Below are 16,299 nucleotides of genomic sequence, written 5' to 3' on the forward strand. Positions count from 1 at the left end.
GGCCAACTCAGCCAATTCGGAGCTGCTGTGGTTCCAGTTTTCAGAGGTTCGATTTCCATGAGTTCAAAAATGCTCTTTTTAAATGTCTATTTAGGGGACTTCCCTGGGGGTTGAGAGGCTAAGACCCCGAGCTCCCAAATCAGGGAGGCCAGGTTTGATCCCTGGTCAGGGAACTAGACCCCACATGCTACAAGTAAATATCCCACCGTGACGGAGATCAAATTTCCTGTGTGCCGCAATGAAGACCGGGTGCAGCCAAATAAATACATATTTTAAAAAAAGTCTGCTTAATTTATTTGATAAATCTAAAGGGATTCTAATATAAAATTCAAAAATATCCCTTTCTTTTTCTCCATTCGTGGCCTCTTTTTGGTCTATTTTTTCTTTTTCTCCAAACATCCTCCTCCTCGAGATAATCAAAGGAATAAACTTAGATGAAAATTCATTCCTGCTTTTATGATCACCTCCGTGGACTGAAAGCCTATTTCTATTCAAAAACATACTTCGAGAGTTGAGATTCTCCTTTGGGCATCATAGTTAATTTGATGAAATTGAACAATAATCTTTTTGTCTCTAATTCATGTTCACATATTCCTGATCCCCTTGGGCTAAAGTTCAACAAACAGCTCCTCATTAGAACTATTCAGAGGATTCCATGTTCACTCAATCAGAGTCTGGGGAAATGGTACAGACATCGAGGAGATGACACAAAGATTCCTTTATTATTGGGGAAAAGAGGCATTTCACTGAAGTAATCAATACCTCTTCCCCTTTAAGAAACGGCCTCTGATATAATATACACAAGGCCCTAGGCATAGGCAAGACACTAAAACTGTTCAATCATGCCAAAAGCTTAAACTCTGTCTAAAACATGCATGTAAAAGCCTTTGACATCTCTCAGCCTTAGAACTTCAGAGATACACAACAACCACCAGCAGATGAAATGAGCAAAATTGTTATAACTGTAACAGTTGGAAAACTGGTACATTTACTCAAATTTCTAGCAAGTTTTTCTTCTTTTTAACTGTATTTTACTTTATTTTTATTTGGCTTGAAAATCATGAAGGCTACATACATATGAACAATAAATACTATTACATACGCTAAATGCCAGCAATATATTAAGTCCCAGACATATTAAAATTAGAGGTGATCCCTGTCCAGTGGGGTCACTGTGTATATTTAAGGACAAATATCATTTGCAGTAGAAAGAAGATAAGACTACAGAGCCGAGGATGATGGATAATACAAGTTAATGAGTTGGTTTTAGTTATCATCAATCTGCATGTATTTGAAACAGGATCAACACCTCCGGGTCCATTGTTCTTCACATGCAATAAGAAATTCCAATCTGGCCGCACACCCTACTTTAGACAAGCTGGGTAAACAAGGCTCCTCTTGGTTGAAGACAAGGGATAGAAATAAGACCTGTTTTATGTCCCGTCATTGTTAATTCTGAGATTCACACTCTATCTCTCCAGAGGGTTGGGGTTTTTTGTTTTTTTTTTAAAAGCAAACACCGAATTTTGTGATTTTTGACAGCACTTTCTGATCAGTAGAGAAGCAGGGGAAACAACCCCCATTTTAAGATGCTGGCATTAAATGGAGATCACTTTGAGAGAGGCTCCGAAGCCAAAACTCTTAATATTTTCCAGCTTACCACAACCTATAAAAAAGCACATGTGCGGCCATAAAACAGAACAAGCAGCCATGAAAGGAACATAAAGAGAAGCAGACGGACAGCGGGCCAGCACTCACAGCGAGCCCTGGAACATTAATTTCTGAGTGTCCCTGGCACAGCGTATTGGGCTTCCCTCCCGTTGGAAGCCTTGCTTGCTGGGGACGACACGCTTGCTGCTCATAGGAGAGAGCTGAGCGGAGGCATCGCAGTGACTCCCTGCCTGCGGGCCCACCCTCAACCCCTCGCTGATGAAAAACGACGGCCGCTCCCACGGAAGTTGCTGAAACTGAAGAGGCTGTGAGGTCCTTCGTCCCCGGGGGCTCTGTGCGCTGTCCTGGGAGAGAGACACCCACTGTGCCTCTGGGGATAATCCGAGGGCTTGAGTGGCTCTCACTGCCCAGCACGTCGAAAAGCACAAGTACTCTGGAGCCCCAGATCTGGGCTTGGAGTCTGGCCCCCACATTAACTAGGCGTGCGAGCGCTTTACTGTCTCTCAGCCTCACAGTCTTCATCTGTAACATGGGACTGCAGCGCATGGCCTGGCAGCAATATTAGGAGTCTATTTAAAAAATTTAAGAATGACAGATTAAATAAACATTCAGTGGATTATCCAGGAGGTGCCCAATACAGGGTAGTTCGTTCTCACTACTTAAACTCTCTCTTTTATGTATTTCCTCGTTTCTAAGCTTACAGAGACTCACTGAAGTAAGGATTAAGTCATAAAGCAAAGACGAGGACAACACAACATGGAAGATGCCTTAAGTTCACTTCTCTCCTACAAATATATATATATATATAGTTTTTCCTTTATGTTGGGAGGTTCTGGGGAAGAGAATTTCTGAAAGGTGGCCGCGAGATTCCCTCTGAGTTGTGCAAGGTCACAAATGGTCTGACAATAGCCAGAGGGTCCACCACTGGCATAAACCAAGGACAGACAGGCTGCTTGCCTGAAAACAGTGTGGAGGCCAGGAGAAAATCTGAGTGATAACAGAGAGAACCATCTCCTGCTGGTTCTTCACATGGAAGGGTCTTGGAGACGCTCTGATTTCACCCCTTTACACTATAGCTCTTCTTCGTAATTTATGCTCCATCTTTATCCTGAAAACGTTGAATGTGACTTTTATAAAAGACTGTTCTTTGAATAAAAATATTTTCTAGTTTATGGAAGAGAAGTTCGGGGAGGCTGAATGACTGTAACAGAGATGCTGGGTCAGGGACTTTCTCATACGTAAGAATGGGACCCTGTGTCCCCTAGGAAGACAGAGATCTGGTTCTGGCCTAGGAACCCCAGGCTGCCCAGAGAGTCACGGTGGAGGCAAGAGTGAAGGACAGGCATAACATCAGTAGCTGCTATGGAAACTGTCCTCGCTTGCTTTTGAAGTAGGAAGTTCTCAAGCTATATATAACATGGTGCTGAAAGAAGCTTGTTACAAGGCAGGAGAATTTATGTTCTGGTTGAGCTGCAGAGTCAAGGTGTGTACAGATTATGACAGAAACGTCAGCAGGTTCCATCATGCAGGGACAGGACCCCATGATGGAGTCATCACCACCACGTTTGTTCCCTTCACGTCCCATGGTAGCCAGCTTCTCACCCAAGCCCGTGTTTTGCTACTTATCAAGACTTTATGAAATGTGGCTACCTCCCTAACTAACCTCAGTACATAAATAAAACTTCAAGTTTAATTTTAGCAAGAAACAGTTTGCATGTAATTTTTTTCGACCCGACCCTTGTTTCCCAGTCTTTCTAAACCACAGGCTTTAACAAAGACAACTTCCTCTCGGAGGGCCAACTAACAGACCACATGGCAAGAGCGCCTTCTTGTAATGATATTCTTTCGAGCAGTTTTCATGTACTTTGTCTACTACAAGAAGTAATTAAACCCGGTATTAGTCAGAGTGTGAAGCAAGCCAGCTTTGGAGTTTCCGACCTGAACTTTCTGAACTTCATCCTTTTTCTGCCCCTTCTCCAGACACCATCGAGTGACATCTTCCAAGATGCAATCATTCAGCACCCTCTCACCCATGTCCTCAGAAAAAACTAATTACTCACCCTCTTTCATTGAACTGCAAACACTCTTCTTCTAAAAGTTGAATTATATGAAATCAATATTGACCAGCTTTGATCTGGAAAACTAGGAGTTGCGTGATGAGTCAACTTAGTATTGATGGTATATTGTGCTTTATTAGTAATTGTGAAATGAAGAGAAGAGCCTTGTGTTTATAGGTGATTTTGGGTACAATTTAGCCCAGCTTGTTCGGGGCCTAAGGAATTAGGAGAGCTAACAATTCCTGTTGGAAACAGCACGATTAGAGTTGGGATGAGTTAATTCCTATCCCAGTGTTCTTATCTCCATAACAGGGGTCAGCAAACTTCTTCTGTAAAAAGCGAGATAGCAAGATATTTTAGGATAAGTGGGCTATATGGCTTCTATCATTGTAACATGAAAAGAACTATAGATAATATGGGGCTTCCCTGGTGACTCAGAGGGTAAAGAATCTGCCTGCAATGCAGGAGACACGAGTTTGATCCCTGGGTAGGGAAATACCCTGGAGAAGGGAATGGCAGCCCATTCCAGTATTCTTGCCTGGAGAATTCCATGGACAGAGGAGCCTGGTGGGTTATAGTCCACGAGGTTGCAGGACACAACTGAGCGACTGACACTTTCACTCTCATAGACAATATGTAAACAGATGAGTGTGGCTGTGTTCCAATAAAACTTTATTTACAAAAGCAGGTGGTGAACTGGCTTTGCCCTGCAGGCTGTAGTGTGCCAAGGGCTGCTCTGTAGATTTCTAAAAATATCTGCGAACAGATGGGTGAGGGATTTGTATGTTGATAGCCTGTTTGAGTGTTTGGGGATGCTCATCCAGCATAAAGATCTCACTGTCCTTCCATTTACTCTGCTCTGCATTCTCCTTACAATCAGCAGCCAAAGAAGGTCAACATTGCTGGCACATGCTGGTGGGTGTATTGGGGCTGCAGCCACCTACGAATTGGGTTTTCCACCTGCAAAATTAGATTACCCAGGATGGCACTAAAACTCATGACTCCAAGGAGTCCCAACTCCTTGGTTACATCTACAAAAAATGCTTCTGATCTGAGGAAAGGAATGGTTAGAATGTGTTGTCCATGAGACTGGCTGTGCTACACGATCAGCTCCTGAGGGGAATTTTAATAGCTTTAACAATCATTTAGTCAGGCCCCTTCATGTGTTCGTTGAAAGTAACCGCATCATGCCATTTGCATGTTGGTTGAACAGGGCTTGAACTGGCACCTGGGTCAGTTAGATAGTTCAAATACACCTTTTTCCCCCCATCTCTCTTGATAGCCAAGAAAGTATTCTGCCTACATCTACTTTCAATTTCCACTTGAGAAGCATGGGAAAATGCTGTTAAGCAATTTAAAAGGCTTTATTGGTCACATGCTTAGGCCAGAAATCCAAAACACAGAAGAGAATTACAATCAGGTCATTCCAAGAAGGAAAATAGATCAGTAAATATCAGGCATGATAGTAGAGTGATTGCAGCCAACATTCCTGCACTGAGAGTCTGTTCATCTGTTCATCCATCTGTCCATCCGTCTGTCCATCCATTCATCCATCCACCCATCCATTCAAGCATCCATTCATCCACCTATCCAAATACCCAGGCATCCAGAAATCCTTCTCCTATGAATTTTGAAGGCACTATACTAAGAGCTGAGGGTTCCCAGTGAGGTGGAGCAAGTTTCCTGCTCCCAGTGAGCTAAGGAGGGAGAAATTAAGGAGCAAAGACCACAATATAGCTGACAAATAAATAAAAATAAATATTAAAATAAGTAAAATAAAACTTGCAGCTATAGGAAACGCAATATAAAAATTAATTGTATCACACACACACACAAAGAAAAATGAAGGGAGTAATTTAAAGGAGAAACTTCTAAGAACAAACTAATATTTGAAACAACACCTCGAAAAGCAGCAAAATACCAAATAATCAGCAGGCAGAACTCTGAAGAGCTCCTGCTGAATTATGAACCTGAAAAGAACTTAGAGAAGATGCTGCAGATGCCTGAGGCAGCATTGCTGAACCCGTTTCCAAAAGGTAGAAGAGCTGGCTGGCTACCACAGCCTGTCTTCAAACAGGCAGAACTATTTTTCTTTAAATCTCATACTACAGATGCTTTCTATGAATGAGTCACATCAGTTTTAAGAATTCTAAATTGAACTATTTTTATCTTAAAGTACTGTATACCCAACATTTTAGAGAAGATTGCACATAAGAAGTGGCTCAAAAACCCAAAAGTGATCAAGGACATTTAAAAAGTTTATGTGGCATGAACTAGTAGTAAAGATCCCTGGGAAGGTGAAAACAGTGACAGGTTTTAGCTGTACCCAGGAAATGAGTAAGAGATTCAAAAGAAGACCTCGACCCAAATCGATGTTAAAATCAGGATTATCATCGGTGATTTTTATGGCATCATTTCCTAATTCATTGCTCATGTCGTTTATCAAGTGACCACTTTCTTCAGGTGTATTGATCACATCTTTGATCAATATTTCTGTTTACAATTTATCCAATAGAACAAAATACCAATGTGGTTTTGAATGGACCAAATTCTAAGATTCACCATTTATCTGGTTTCAAGCTACCTTTCTGCTGATGGAACCAAACGTACAGTTCTAGATCCAGAGAAACCAGCACCCAATGCAACGAGAACGCACTGTGGGTAGGAACCACCCTGCTTTCAGTCAACCAAGAGAAAAGAGAGAAGATTCCAGCGGTACTTACTTGCAGGTGAAGGGGTGCTGCACCCACTCGGAGGCGGCGGGCCGTGCAGGCCGTGGAGCGGGGGCAGGGAAAGCCCGCCGAGGACGGGCGGGAAGAGCAGCGGGTAGGGCGCGGCCGGATAGTGAGTCATGTGTCCGGCCGCCGCGACGTGGCACGCGGGGCTGCTGGTGCTCATGTTCCGGCCTTCACGGGATGGGAGGCGGTCGGGGGCAGGGACGCATCACTCCAGGCCTGGCATCAAAGTGGGCTAGGTCAACTCGGAGTGAGAGTGGAATCTGAGCTGTGTTCTGGGCCGAAGTCAAGGAGCTTCAGCAGATGACCTCACTTCCTTCCAGCACGGTTTCTCTGCCTCTCATTTTGCTGCGCTGATGATAGGAAGGATGGCTTTTTGTTCAGTTTCTCAGCTGAAGGCTGGGAAATGCTATCACTTTAGAAGTCCAGAGCTGCTAATCCTATAAGAAAAAATATGTATATACGTATATCACACAGGTCAGAAGTATTTGCTTCTTTATTGTTATTACATGAAAAATCTCTTCTATTAACCTGGGACTCCTAATTCCCATTTGTTCCCCTATCCTCACTACCTTAATTTTCTTAAATTCTCCAATTCTAATGTAGAATAAAAACTTCTACACAATTTCAAACTAACCCTGACTGTCTGATATTAAATAACCCCCCTCACCAACCCTATCTTTCTCCACATTCCTCTCCACCCCACTCCACCACATCACTTTCCTCCAGGGTATTACACAGCTCCATGCATTGCATGGGGGAGTGTTTATTTCTGTCTCCTCCATGAGAATGCATGCACTAGGAGGGCAGAGTTTTTCTCTGTTTTGTTAACAGCTATGCTTTAAGCTCCTATAAGAGTTCCCTAACAGGAAACAGACTCTCAATGAGTATTTGTTGACTGACTGAATGAATTTTGTTTCTTACTTCTTTTAGATAAATTTATTGTTTAATGTCCTAATCTCTGTGCTTTCAAGATGTTAGACTTCCAACTTTGGATTTTACGCAGCCATCTGGAATGACCTACTCAGCAAGATAAATGTCACTGTGAGGGAAAATTATAACCTAGCGAAAGTAAGGAGGAGCCACCACCATTACAGAGCCGTGAACGAGTTCAGTATCAGTTCCTCCCTGTAAGCTTTCCTATAAGAGCGCCACCCGTCCACTGGTCCACACAAGCATCTGATGCATTTGTCTGCGCGCAATCATCCATCCGTCCGTCCAGTCCTCACTTGCCATATGTCCCAGTTGCCAGTGTGGGCACTAGAGGCGCACAGTGTGGACCAGGGCTACTGTGCTCGAGTTCTAACGGAGTTTCTAATTTCAGCAGCTCCTAACGGAGGTCATGTTGTTAAGGACATTCAGTTGCCCTGTTCCCCATGAAGGATACTCCAGGGATACACAGCACTCAGAGTTCCTTGGTAGTGAAATAGACTCTAGGGTGGGCTGACAGTGGACTTCAAAGGCTCACTTGGGCCCTAATGACCAACAGTCGCTAAAATTCCCAAACTCCGGTGCCCTGTGAATGGCAAGCCCTGAACGTCAACCATCCGGCATGAAACAAGAACAGGCTCTCAAGGCCAGCACAGAGGGGTGGCGACGAGCATGACGCAGAGCCAGGCCGCCAAGGCGCCAGTCATGGCTCTGTCCCCTTGGACAACTGTCTTGCCCATCAATAGGTCAGTTTTTATTGTAAAATGGGGGTAATAGCAGAATTGGTTTCAGAGGGGTGTCGTGAGGATGAAATGAAGTAATGAGGTAATGCCCAAAGAATACCAGTTCCTGGTGCAGTGTAAATACCAGGTAAAGGCAACGTTTGACAATGTCTGCCTTTTTTGTCTGTGTCACCATCAAATAATATGTTTCTGAGAACAAGCTTGCTGGAATGAACTGTGGCTTTGAGGTTAGGGCAGGGAGGAGACCATAGCACAGTGTTACCCAGGACAGACCTCTCCCCCATATCCCTTGCTAAAGTACCTGGATAATAGTATCTCATGCATATTTCCTGAGTTTTTCAGATACTAAAGTGAAGTCAAAGTCGCTCAGTCATGCCCGACTCTTTGCAACCGCATGGACTATACAGTCCACGGAACTCTCCAGGCCAGAATACTGGAGTGGGTAGCCTTTCCCTTCTCCAGATCTTCCCCACCCAGGGATTGAACCCAGGGCTCCTGCATTGCGGGCAGATTCTCTACCAGCTGAGCCATCAGGGAAGCACTGATATCTGAGCTATCAGCTGAGCCATCAGCTATCAGGGAAGCCTAGATGCTAAAACCACCACCAAATGGAAGAAATTAACTCCCTGATGATCATGAGTATGTAGCCCCCAGACCTACTGACCCCTAAGGACTGATCATCATCAGTCAATCAGGGAATTGTGGTTGAACTGAGCACATACCCTGAGACGTCCCTCCTTCTCTTGGCCTTTAAAAATGCTTTGCTGAAATTTTTTGAGGAGTTCAGGGTGTTTGGGGCACGAGTCACCTCTTTCCCTTGCTCAGTCCTGCAATAAACCTTTCTCTGCTTCAAACTTCAAGTTTGTTTGGCCTCACTCTGCATCAGACACATGAACTTAGGTCCAGTAACAACATAAGTCCTGAGCAAAGAACATGAGGACTAAAATTTCAGTCATGGAAGTAAAGGAGTGAAGGCAAAATGTGAGGAAAGCTGAGAACAAAGATTCATATAAGGCTAACTTACTGACTTCCCAGGTTGGTGTCTGCACACCCTGAAATGTTTTGATCTATAATAACGCCCATTTATTTGTTGACCACATGTCAGGTGCTCCACTTAGGAGCTGTAAGTTCTAGCCCATAGAGCAGCCCTAGGAGGCAGTTGTTATGACCCATACTTTCCAGATAAGAAAACGAAGTCTCAGCAAGTTCAGAGGACTTCCCCCTAAGGTCACAGAACCAGCCTGTGGCTAACAGAGATTCTGCCCCCAGATCTGCTGGCTCGACCTCTGCTCTCTCTTCCCGGCCATTCTGTGCTTTCGTCTACTGAGCACCTGCACTACTCCAATCACCCCTACAGAGCAAAAGTCCACGTGTAGCCGTGATGGGAGCGGGTCTCCTCACTGAGGTGACCTTCTCTCTGGGGCCTTGATCCCTGGACTGTTACCATTAAACATGAACATCATCCACAGGGAGACCAAGCGGTCCCAGGTTCCCCCTGGGCTCCCCTGAGCCTTGCAAAGGAGATGATATCCCTGGCTGACTTATGCCACACACTAAGCTCCAACAGTGATGTCCCCCCAAATATCGATATCCTTTTCAAACACAAAACACAGCTTGTCCCTCTGATGAAAAGAAAGTCAATGGACTATGAGAGGTGAAAGTTTTCAGTGCTTTCTCTTCTGAAAATTACAGGCCATCTAATACACTGAAGACTTTATTTTGTAGTTTGTAGTAAAGTAATTAGAAAATAAACAATGCCATTTAGTATTTGCTGCATTTCCACTCAATTTGATTTTTAAATCATACACACACAAAGCCCAGCATTGTTACAAATGGTTTTTTCTATCCCCATTAGACAAACTACATCATTAACTGGTGAAGCTGACAGTTAGCAAACCCACCCATGCAGGGCGCAGTTCTTAGATTTTTAAAGCTGTTTGTTTGTTTTTACCAACCAGGGACTATTTCTATTTTTAACAATCCTTCATTTCTCTTTGCTTTCAAACACCGCAGACTTTTAGCACCCTGTCTCTCTGGTTGAAAGGTCTTTTATTATGCCTCAGATCTTCTAGAAAAAAACCAATGAAAAACAAAAAAACTACTAATACTGATACTAGGAAAAAGAAAAAAAGAAATCAATGTGCCAGGAAAATCCTGTTAGGTTGGTGGAAAATTGTCTTAACAGTCACTGGGTCTATGCTCACATATGTGACTGATTAAGGCTATTCCTGGAAGCAGAGAATTTGCTTTGTTTCAGGCTTTTAGGAAAAAAGATGGTCATTGGTATTAGCAGTGCTTTCTTTCTTCATGCTTGATTTAAGTTTGGGCTCATTGGGTTTTTTTTTCCCCTCACCACCTGAGGCAAAGCAAACAGGAGCTGAGGTGGCAGAGGGAAAGGAAGTGGGGACCCGGTCAGGGGGTCTTGGATTGATGAGAATCTTTGGGTGTCAGTTTCATCATCTGTGAAAGGGGTCAAAAGAAGTAGGTTCTATTAATAAATATAGCTTCCTAAATTGTGTTGCCCAGAAAGCAAGTGTTTTACATGAAGGTTTAAAAAAAAAATGAAACAAAAAAGGTGAAAATAACAGAGGAGAAAATTTAAAAAAAAGGACTTTAAAATAACTGCTTGCATCGTTGATGCTGGGATGCAATAATCTATCCCTGATACACAGTGGGAGGAGAGCAGCTAGCGCCCCCAGCCACTGGGATGATGTGCGCCAGGGGGTGGCAGGGCTCTTGGGAAGAGTTAACGTTTATGTCTGTATCTGTGGGCGCTTATTATTAACACAACACACAACATTTTCTTCAGTTTAACTTGTCCATGCTTTTGTTCAATTAAAAAGTTTTTTAAAAAATTACATTTTAATCATTTCTTGTCACACAATTTACTGGAGGTTGCTTTTGTATGCATTTAAACCTAAGTGAGCATGGAAGCGTCCAGGTTTGTATTTCTAAACATTTAAATTGTATTCTATATAAACATGATGCTTACATAATGGTCTTTTAAAAAATCACATAGTTCCTTTAGAACAGTGTGGTTCTCAAAGCAGAGTCCCCGAATGAGCACATAAGTAGTTATCTGGAAACTTACTGAAAATGTAGATTTTCCAGGCCCCACCCAAGGCCTACAGAGTCAGAAAGGCTGCAGTGGGCCAAGCAGTCTGTGTCTTAGCAAACCCTCCAGATGATTCTGATGTAGCTAAAATTTGAGGACGCTGCTCCAGACACGAAGCTGGCAAATTCCTTGTGTAAAGAAAGTACACGTTTTAGATTTCAGGCCATATGCAGTCTCTGTCACAGTCACTCAACTCTGCTTTTGTACAAACTGTGTGTGGCAGAAAAGCAGCCACAGACAATTCATAAACAGATGGGTGTGGCTTTGTTCCCATAAATTATTGCTTACAAAACAGTCTGCTGAATTTGGCCCATAGAGCACAGCTTGCTGACTCCTGCTTTAGATGAACAAAAAATGTGAGAGCTGTCATAACGGACATGCCTTGGGACTAGGTCAAATGCCTTCTTTGTTGCTGTTTGAGTCACTAAGTTGTTTCCGACTCTTGCAACCTCCATGGGATTTCCCAGGCAAGACTACTGGAATGGGCTGACATTTCTTTCTCCAGGGGATTTTCCTGATCCAGGGATCAAACCCATGTCTCCTGCATCGGCAGGCAGATTCTTTATCATGGAGCCATCAATGCCAATGAGCTCAAATGTCTTCTACTAATAAATAAATAAAATAAAGGGATTTGACTAGTCTTAGCCAAGCACCTACAAGGCATATTGAATAATTAAAAATGCTAGTTAATGCCTTGATGACTTTGTATGCACTTTCTTGAGGCCTCCAAGTTGGAGTCAGAACTCTTAGTAGAGTCTACAAAGCCAAACACTTTAACGTGGTGGTGAGAGGTGTTAATTTTGCACACTACTGCTTTCAAGTGTAATCCACACAAAACAGGCAAGATTTTTGGAGAAAACGTATCTATTTCCTCCTACTGAAATTTAAAATATAAAATTCATACATATAAAATATAAAAAATATAGGCAAACGTGAACATAAGATAGATATTTAAATTACTTGTGATAAAGAACAGAAAACTCTCCTGTGTTTCTGCAGCTGATTTAGAGTTTCTTGTAGGGGAAATCTTTGCATTGATAGACACAACATGCATATTGCTTCTTTTCCCACTGTCTTTGAGCTCAAACCTCCCTATTTATTTAAAACATTGGTTTCAGGTAATGCCACTTGAAATTTCTCAAATACGTTTGCCTAAGTACCTGTTTTCAGCAAAAATGCTAAACTCAGCACAAATCCCGTGAGTTGCTTTGCTGCTCGTCTTGATAGAAAAGAAGCACGGCTGTAAAGAAGTCAGCTTTACACGCCTGGTAGTTTTTCAGTCTTTCTGATGTCGGTCATCTTCAGCAAAAATATTACTGATGCAATTACATTCAACTTAACCCAAAGGGAAGTCACAGTGAATAACTTGAATGTGGCCAAAAAAAAAAAAAAGTATTTCTTTCCTCCTTTTAGTTGTGTCTAGGAAGGAAAGATACGGAAGCGAGTCATTCAGAGGGAACAGTGCCGTCGAAGGAGGCCCTCGGAACACCCAGTGAGCAGAGTGAGATCTGAATCCCACCTCCCACCAGGAGGTGCTCATTTGGCACGTTAAGGTCTGTCTTTAAAAGCATACACAAAACGTCCCTGTGTTCCCTTCTAGGACACATTTATAAGATTCCATCTGCTAAGGAAATATGACTTTCAGAAAATAATAGGCAAAAATATGTTAGAATGTATAAAACTCCAAGATTTTAATCTCATAAATTATGAGAACAGGAATGTAAATATAAGTTTTAGGGCATCAACTCTCTACCCAAAGCTGTTACATACACTTCGGAGGAGACAGCTTTCACCAAAGGTATTTCCACACAGATTCCAAAAACATAAGGTAAAATATGTACAGGCCCAAATGTCTGTGGGATGACTGCTTGTTTTTCAGAAAAGCGGCAGCAAGCTACTCCTTGCACAAAGTTTTCCATGCAAGAAACACAAGGCAGAGAAGAACGCAGAATGAAAATACTGGCAGCAACAGAGATAAAAGGAAATACAATAGCTATAATTGCACTTCTAAAGTTATCTTTTTAAAGACTCATGAGAGTATATTACTTTCAGATGTACAGTGCAGTAATTTGATATTTTTATATATTATACTTCATACAAAGTTGTTACAAGATATTGACCACATTCCCTCTGCTCTACATTACAGCCTATAACTTGTTTATTTTTATATTTAGTAGTTTGTACCTATCAGTCCTCTTCACCTATTTTGTCCCTCTGTGCAACCCTCTCCCTTCTGGTGATCACTGGTGTGCTCTCTGTATCTTTCGGTCTATTTCTTTTTTGTTATACTTGTTCATTTGTTATATATCTTAGAGTCCATATATAAGTGAAAACATAGCGCATCTGTTCACCTTTGTCTGCTTTATTTCACCAGGAATAATATCCTCCAGGAATATCCATGTTGTTGCAGGTGGAAAAATTCCTTTCTTCTTATAATTAATATTCCATTATATATATGTATATTCCCTTTTATACATATGCATATGTGTGTGTGTATATGCACATCACATCTTCTTTATCCATTCATCTGTTGATGGATACTTAGCTTGCTTCCTATATCTTGACTATTGTACACAATGCTGCTATGAACACTGGGGTACATGTATCTTTTTGAATTACAGTCTTTGTTTTCTTTGAATAAATTGGAATTGCTGGATCATATGGTAGTTCTATTTTTAATTTTTTGAGGAACATTTACATTGTTTGCTATAGTGTGTAAGCCAATTTACCTTTGTACCAACAGTGCATGAAAGTTCCCTTTTCTCCTCACCAACACTTGTTATTTCTTATCTTTTTAATAACAGCTGTTCTTGTAGGTGTGAGGTGATATCTCACTGTGGTTTTGATTTGCATCTCCTGGATGATTAGTGATAGTGAGCATTTTCTCACGTGTCTGTTGGCCATTTGTATGTCACCTTTGGAGAAATGTCTATTCAGATATTCTGCCCATTTTAAAATTGGGTCGTTTGGTACCGAGTTTTATGAGTTCTTTATATGTTTGGATATGGACCCCTCATTTGCAAATATCTTCCCCATTCACTAGGTTGATTTTCACTTTGCTGATGGTTTCCTTTACTGTTCGAAGCTTACTTAGGTTCCATTTGCTCATGTTTGCTTTTGTGTTCCTTGCCTGAGGAAGACCAATATCAGAGTGTACTGCCTATGTTTTCTTCTAGGCATTCTATGGTTTCAGGTATTACATTTAGGTCTTTAGTTCATTTTGAATTTACTTCTGTATACTGTGTGAGAAAATGTTCTAGTTTTATTCTTTTACATAAGCTGTCCAGTTTTCCAACACCACTTATTGAAGAGACTGTCCTTTACTTATTGCATATTCTTGGCTTCTTTGTTGTAGGTTAAATGACTATATGCATGGGTTTTATTCATGGGCTCTGTCTTCTGTTCCACTGATGTATATATTTGTGTTTGTGCCAGTACCATACTGTTTTGATTATGGTAGCTTTGTTTTGTAGTCTGAAGTTAGGGAGTATGATACCTTCAGCTATGTTCTTTTCTTCTCAGTATTATTTTGGCTATTCAGTGTCTTTTGTGGTTCCATACAAGTTTTAGTTTTATTTGTTCAATATACTTCAATGTAATATATACCATATATTACAAGCCCACAGCTAATATAATACTCCATGGTGGAAAGCTGAAAGCCTTTCTTCTAAAATCAGGAATAAGACAAGGACATCAATACTTTTATTCAACATATTATTAAAAAATTCTAGCCACAGAAATTAGATAAGAAAAACAAATAAAACGCATACAAATTGGAAGAAAAAAGTAAAATCATTTGCAGATGACATGATACTATGTATAGAAAACTCTATGTGAAAGTAAAAGTGAAGGTCTCTCAGTCGTGTCTGACTCTCTGTGACCTCATGAACTATACAGTCCATGGAATTCTTAAGGCAGGAATACTGGAGTGGGTAGCCTTTCCCTTCTCCAGGGGATCTTCCCAACCCAGGGATCGAACCCAGGACTCCCACATTACAGGCAGATTCTTTACCCATTGAGCCACAAGGTAAGCCCATAGAAAACTCTAAAGACTGCACCAGAAAACTAGTAGAACTCATAAATGAATTAAGTAAAATTGCAGGATACAAGATTAATGTACAGAAATCTGTTGCACTTCTATACACTAATAATGAATTATCAGAAAGAGAAATCAAGACGATAATCTCACTGACAATTGAATCAAAAAGAATAGGATACTCAAAACAAATTTAACCAAGGAGGTGAAACGCCTTATCTCTGAAATCTTATAGACATTGAGGAAGGAAACTGAAAATGATACAAATAAATGGAAAGATATCCTGTGTTTGTGGATTGGAAGAAATAGTATCATTAAAATGTCCATACTACCCAAAGCAGTCCACAGATTTAATGAAATGTCTATCAAAAATAGTCATGACATTTTCCACAGAAATGAGGTTACCTTTAGTGTTAAGAACAGCATTCCAATGTGAATTATATCTTAATAATTAAAAAAGAGAAATAGGTACATGAACCAACCAACCAATGCAGACAGACTCAGTCCACATCTGACAGATGCCCAAGGTCTGAGCCCAAGGTTACCTGCATATCTGATCCCCTGGCCTCTGTCCCTAGACACAGGCCTAACCTCCCCAGGGTACCCTGCAGTCATTTCCCTTAGAAAGGTCTCATCTCTGGGGGCCTCTGTCAGGATCAAGTCTGGGTCCTGAGCACTCCCAGGCTTTGGTTTCTTGTCCCCTACTCATATGTAGGGGACTTCCTTCTCTCCTTCTTTGATTCTTATGCATTTTCTTAAAATCTTAATTCAGTAGTTGAAATATTCTTATCTATTTTTATTCCTCCCTGGAAGGGATTTTGTTAATAAATTTACATTTGCTACTTAAAATATTCAACATTTTGGGGAAAAAAAAAGAAGTGACCAAGATATTTATACACATGAAGCTAGCTCTGCAAAGAGGCATGCAAAAGACTGTGTACTGAGAAAAGTGGACGGGCAGAGGGATGGAAGAGGCTGACATTTTTGAGCTGGGGGATCGTGAAGAAAGTCT

At 41.5% G+C, this 16,299-nt stretch overlaps 1 protein-coding gene across 1 annotated transcript in view; it reads right to left on the reverse strand.

The window, feature by feature from the left end:
• Positions 1-16,299, reverse strand: part of RARB (retinoic acid receptor beta) — a 568,127-nt gene that overhangs the window by 433,964 nt on the left and 117,864 nt on the right. The window contains exon 3 of the mRNA XM_065947408.1: positions 6,452-6,903. Within this exon, the coding sequence (XP_065803480.1) occupies positions 6,452-6,626 (175 nt within the window). The 5' untranslated portion in view covers positions 6,627-6,903. The remainder of the gene's footprint in view (positions 1-6,451; positions 6,904-16,299) is intronic.

This window comes from Muntiacus reevesi, chromosome 10, assembly GCF_963930625.1.
Source record: "Muntiacus reevesi chromosome 10, mMunRee1.1, whole genome shotgun sequence".
In the NCBI taxonomy this organism is placed as follows: Eukaryota; Metazoa; Chordata; class Mammalia; order Artiodactyla; family Cervidae; genus Muntiacus; species Muntiacus reevesi.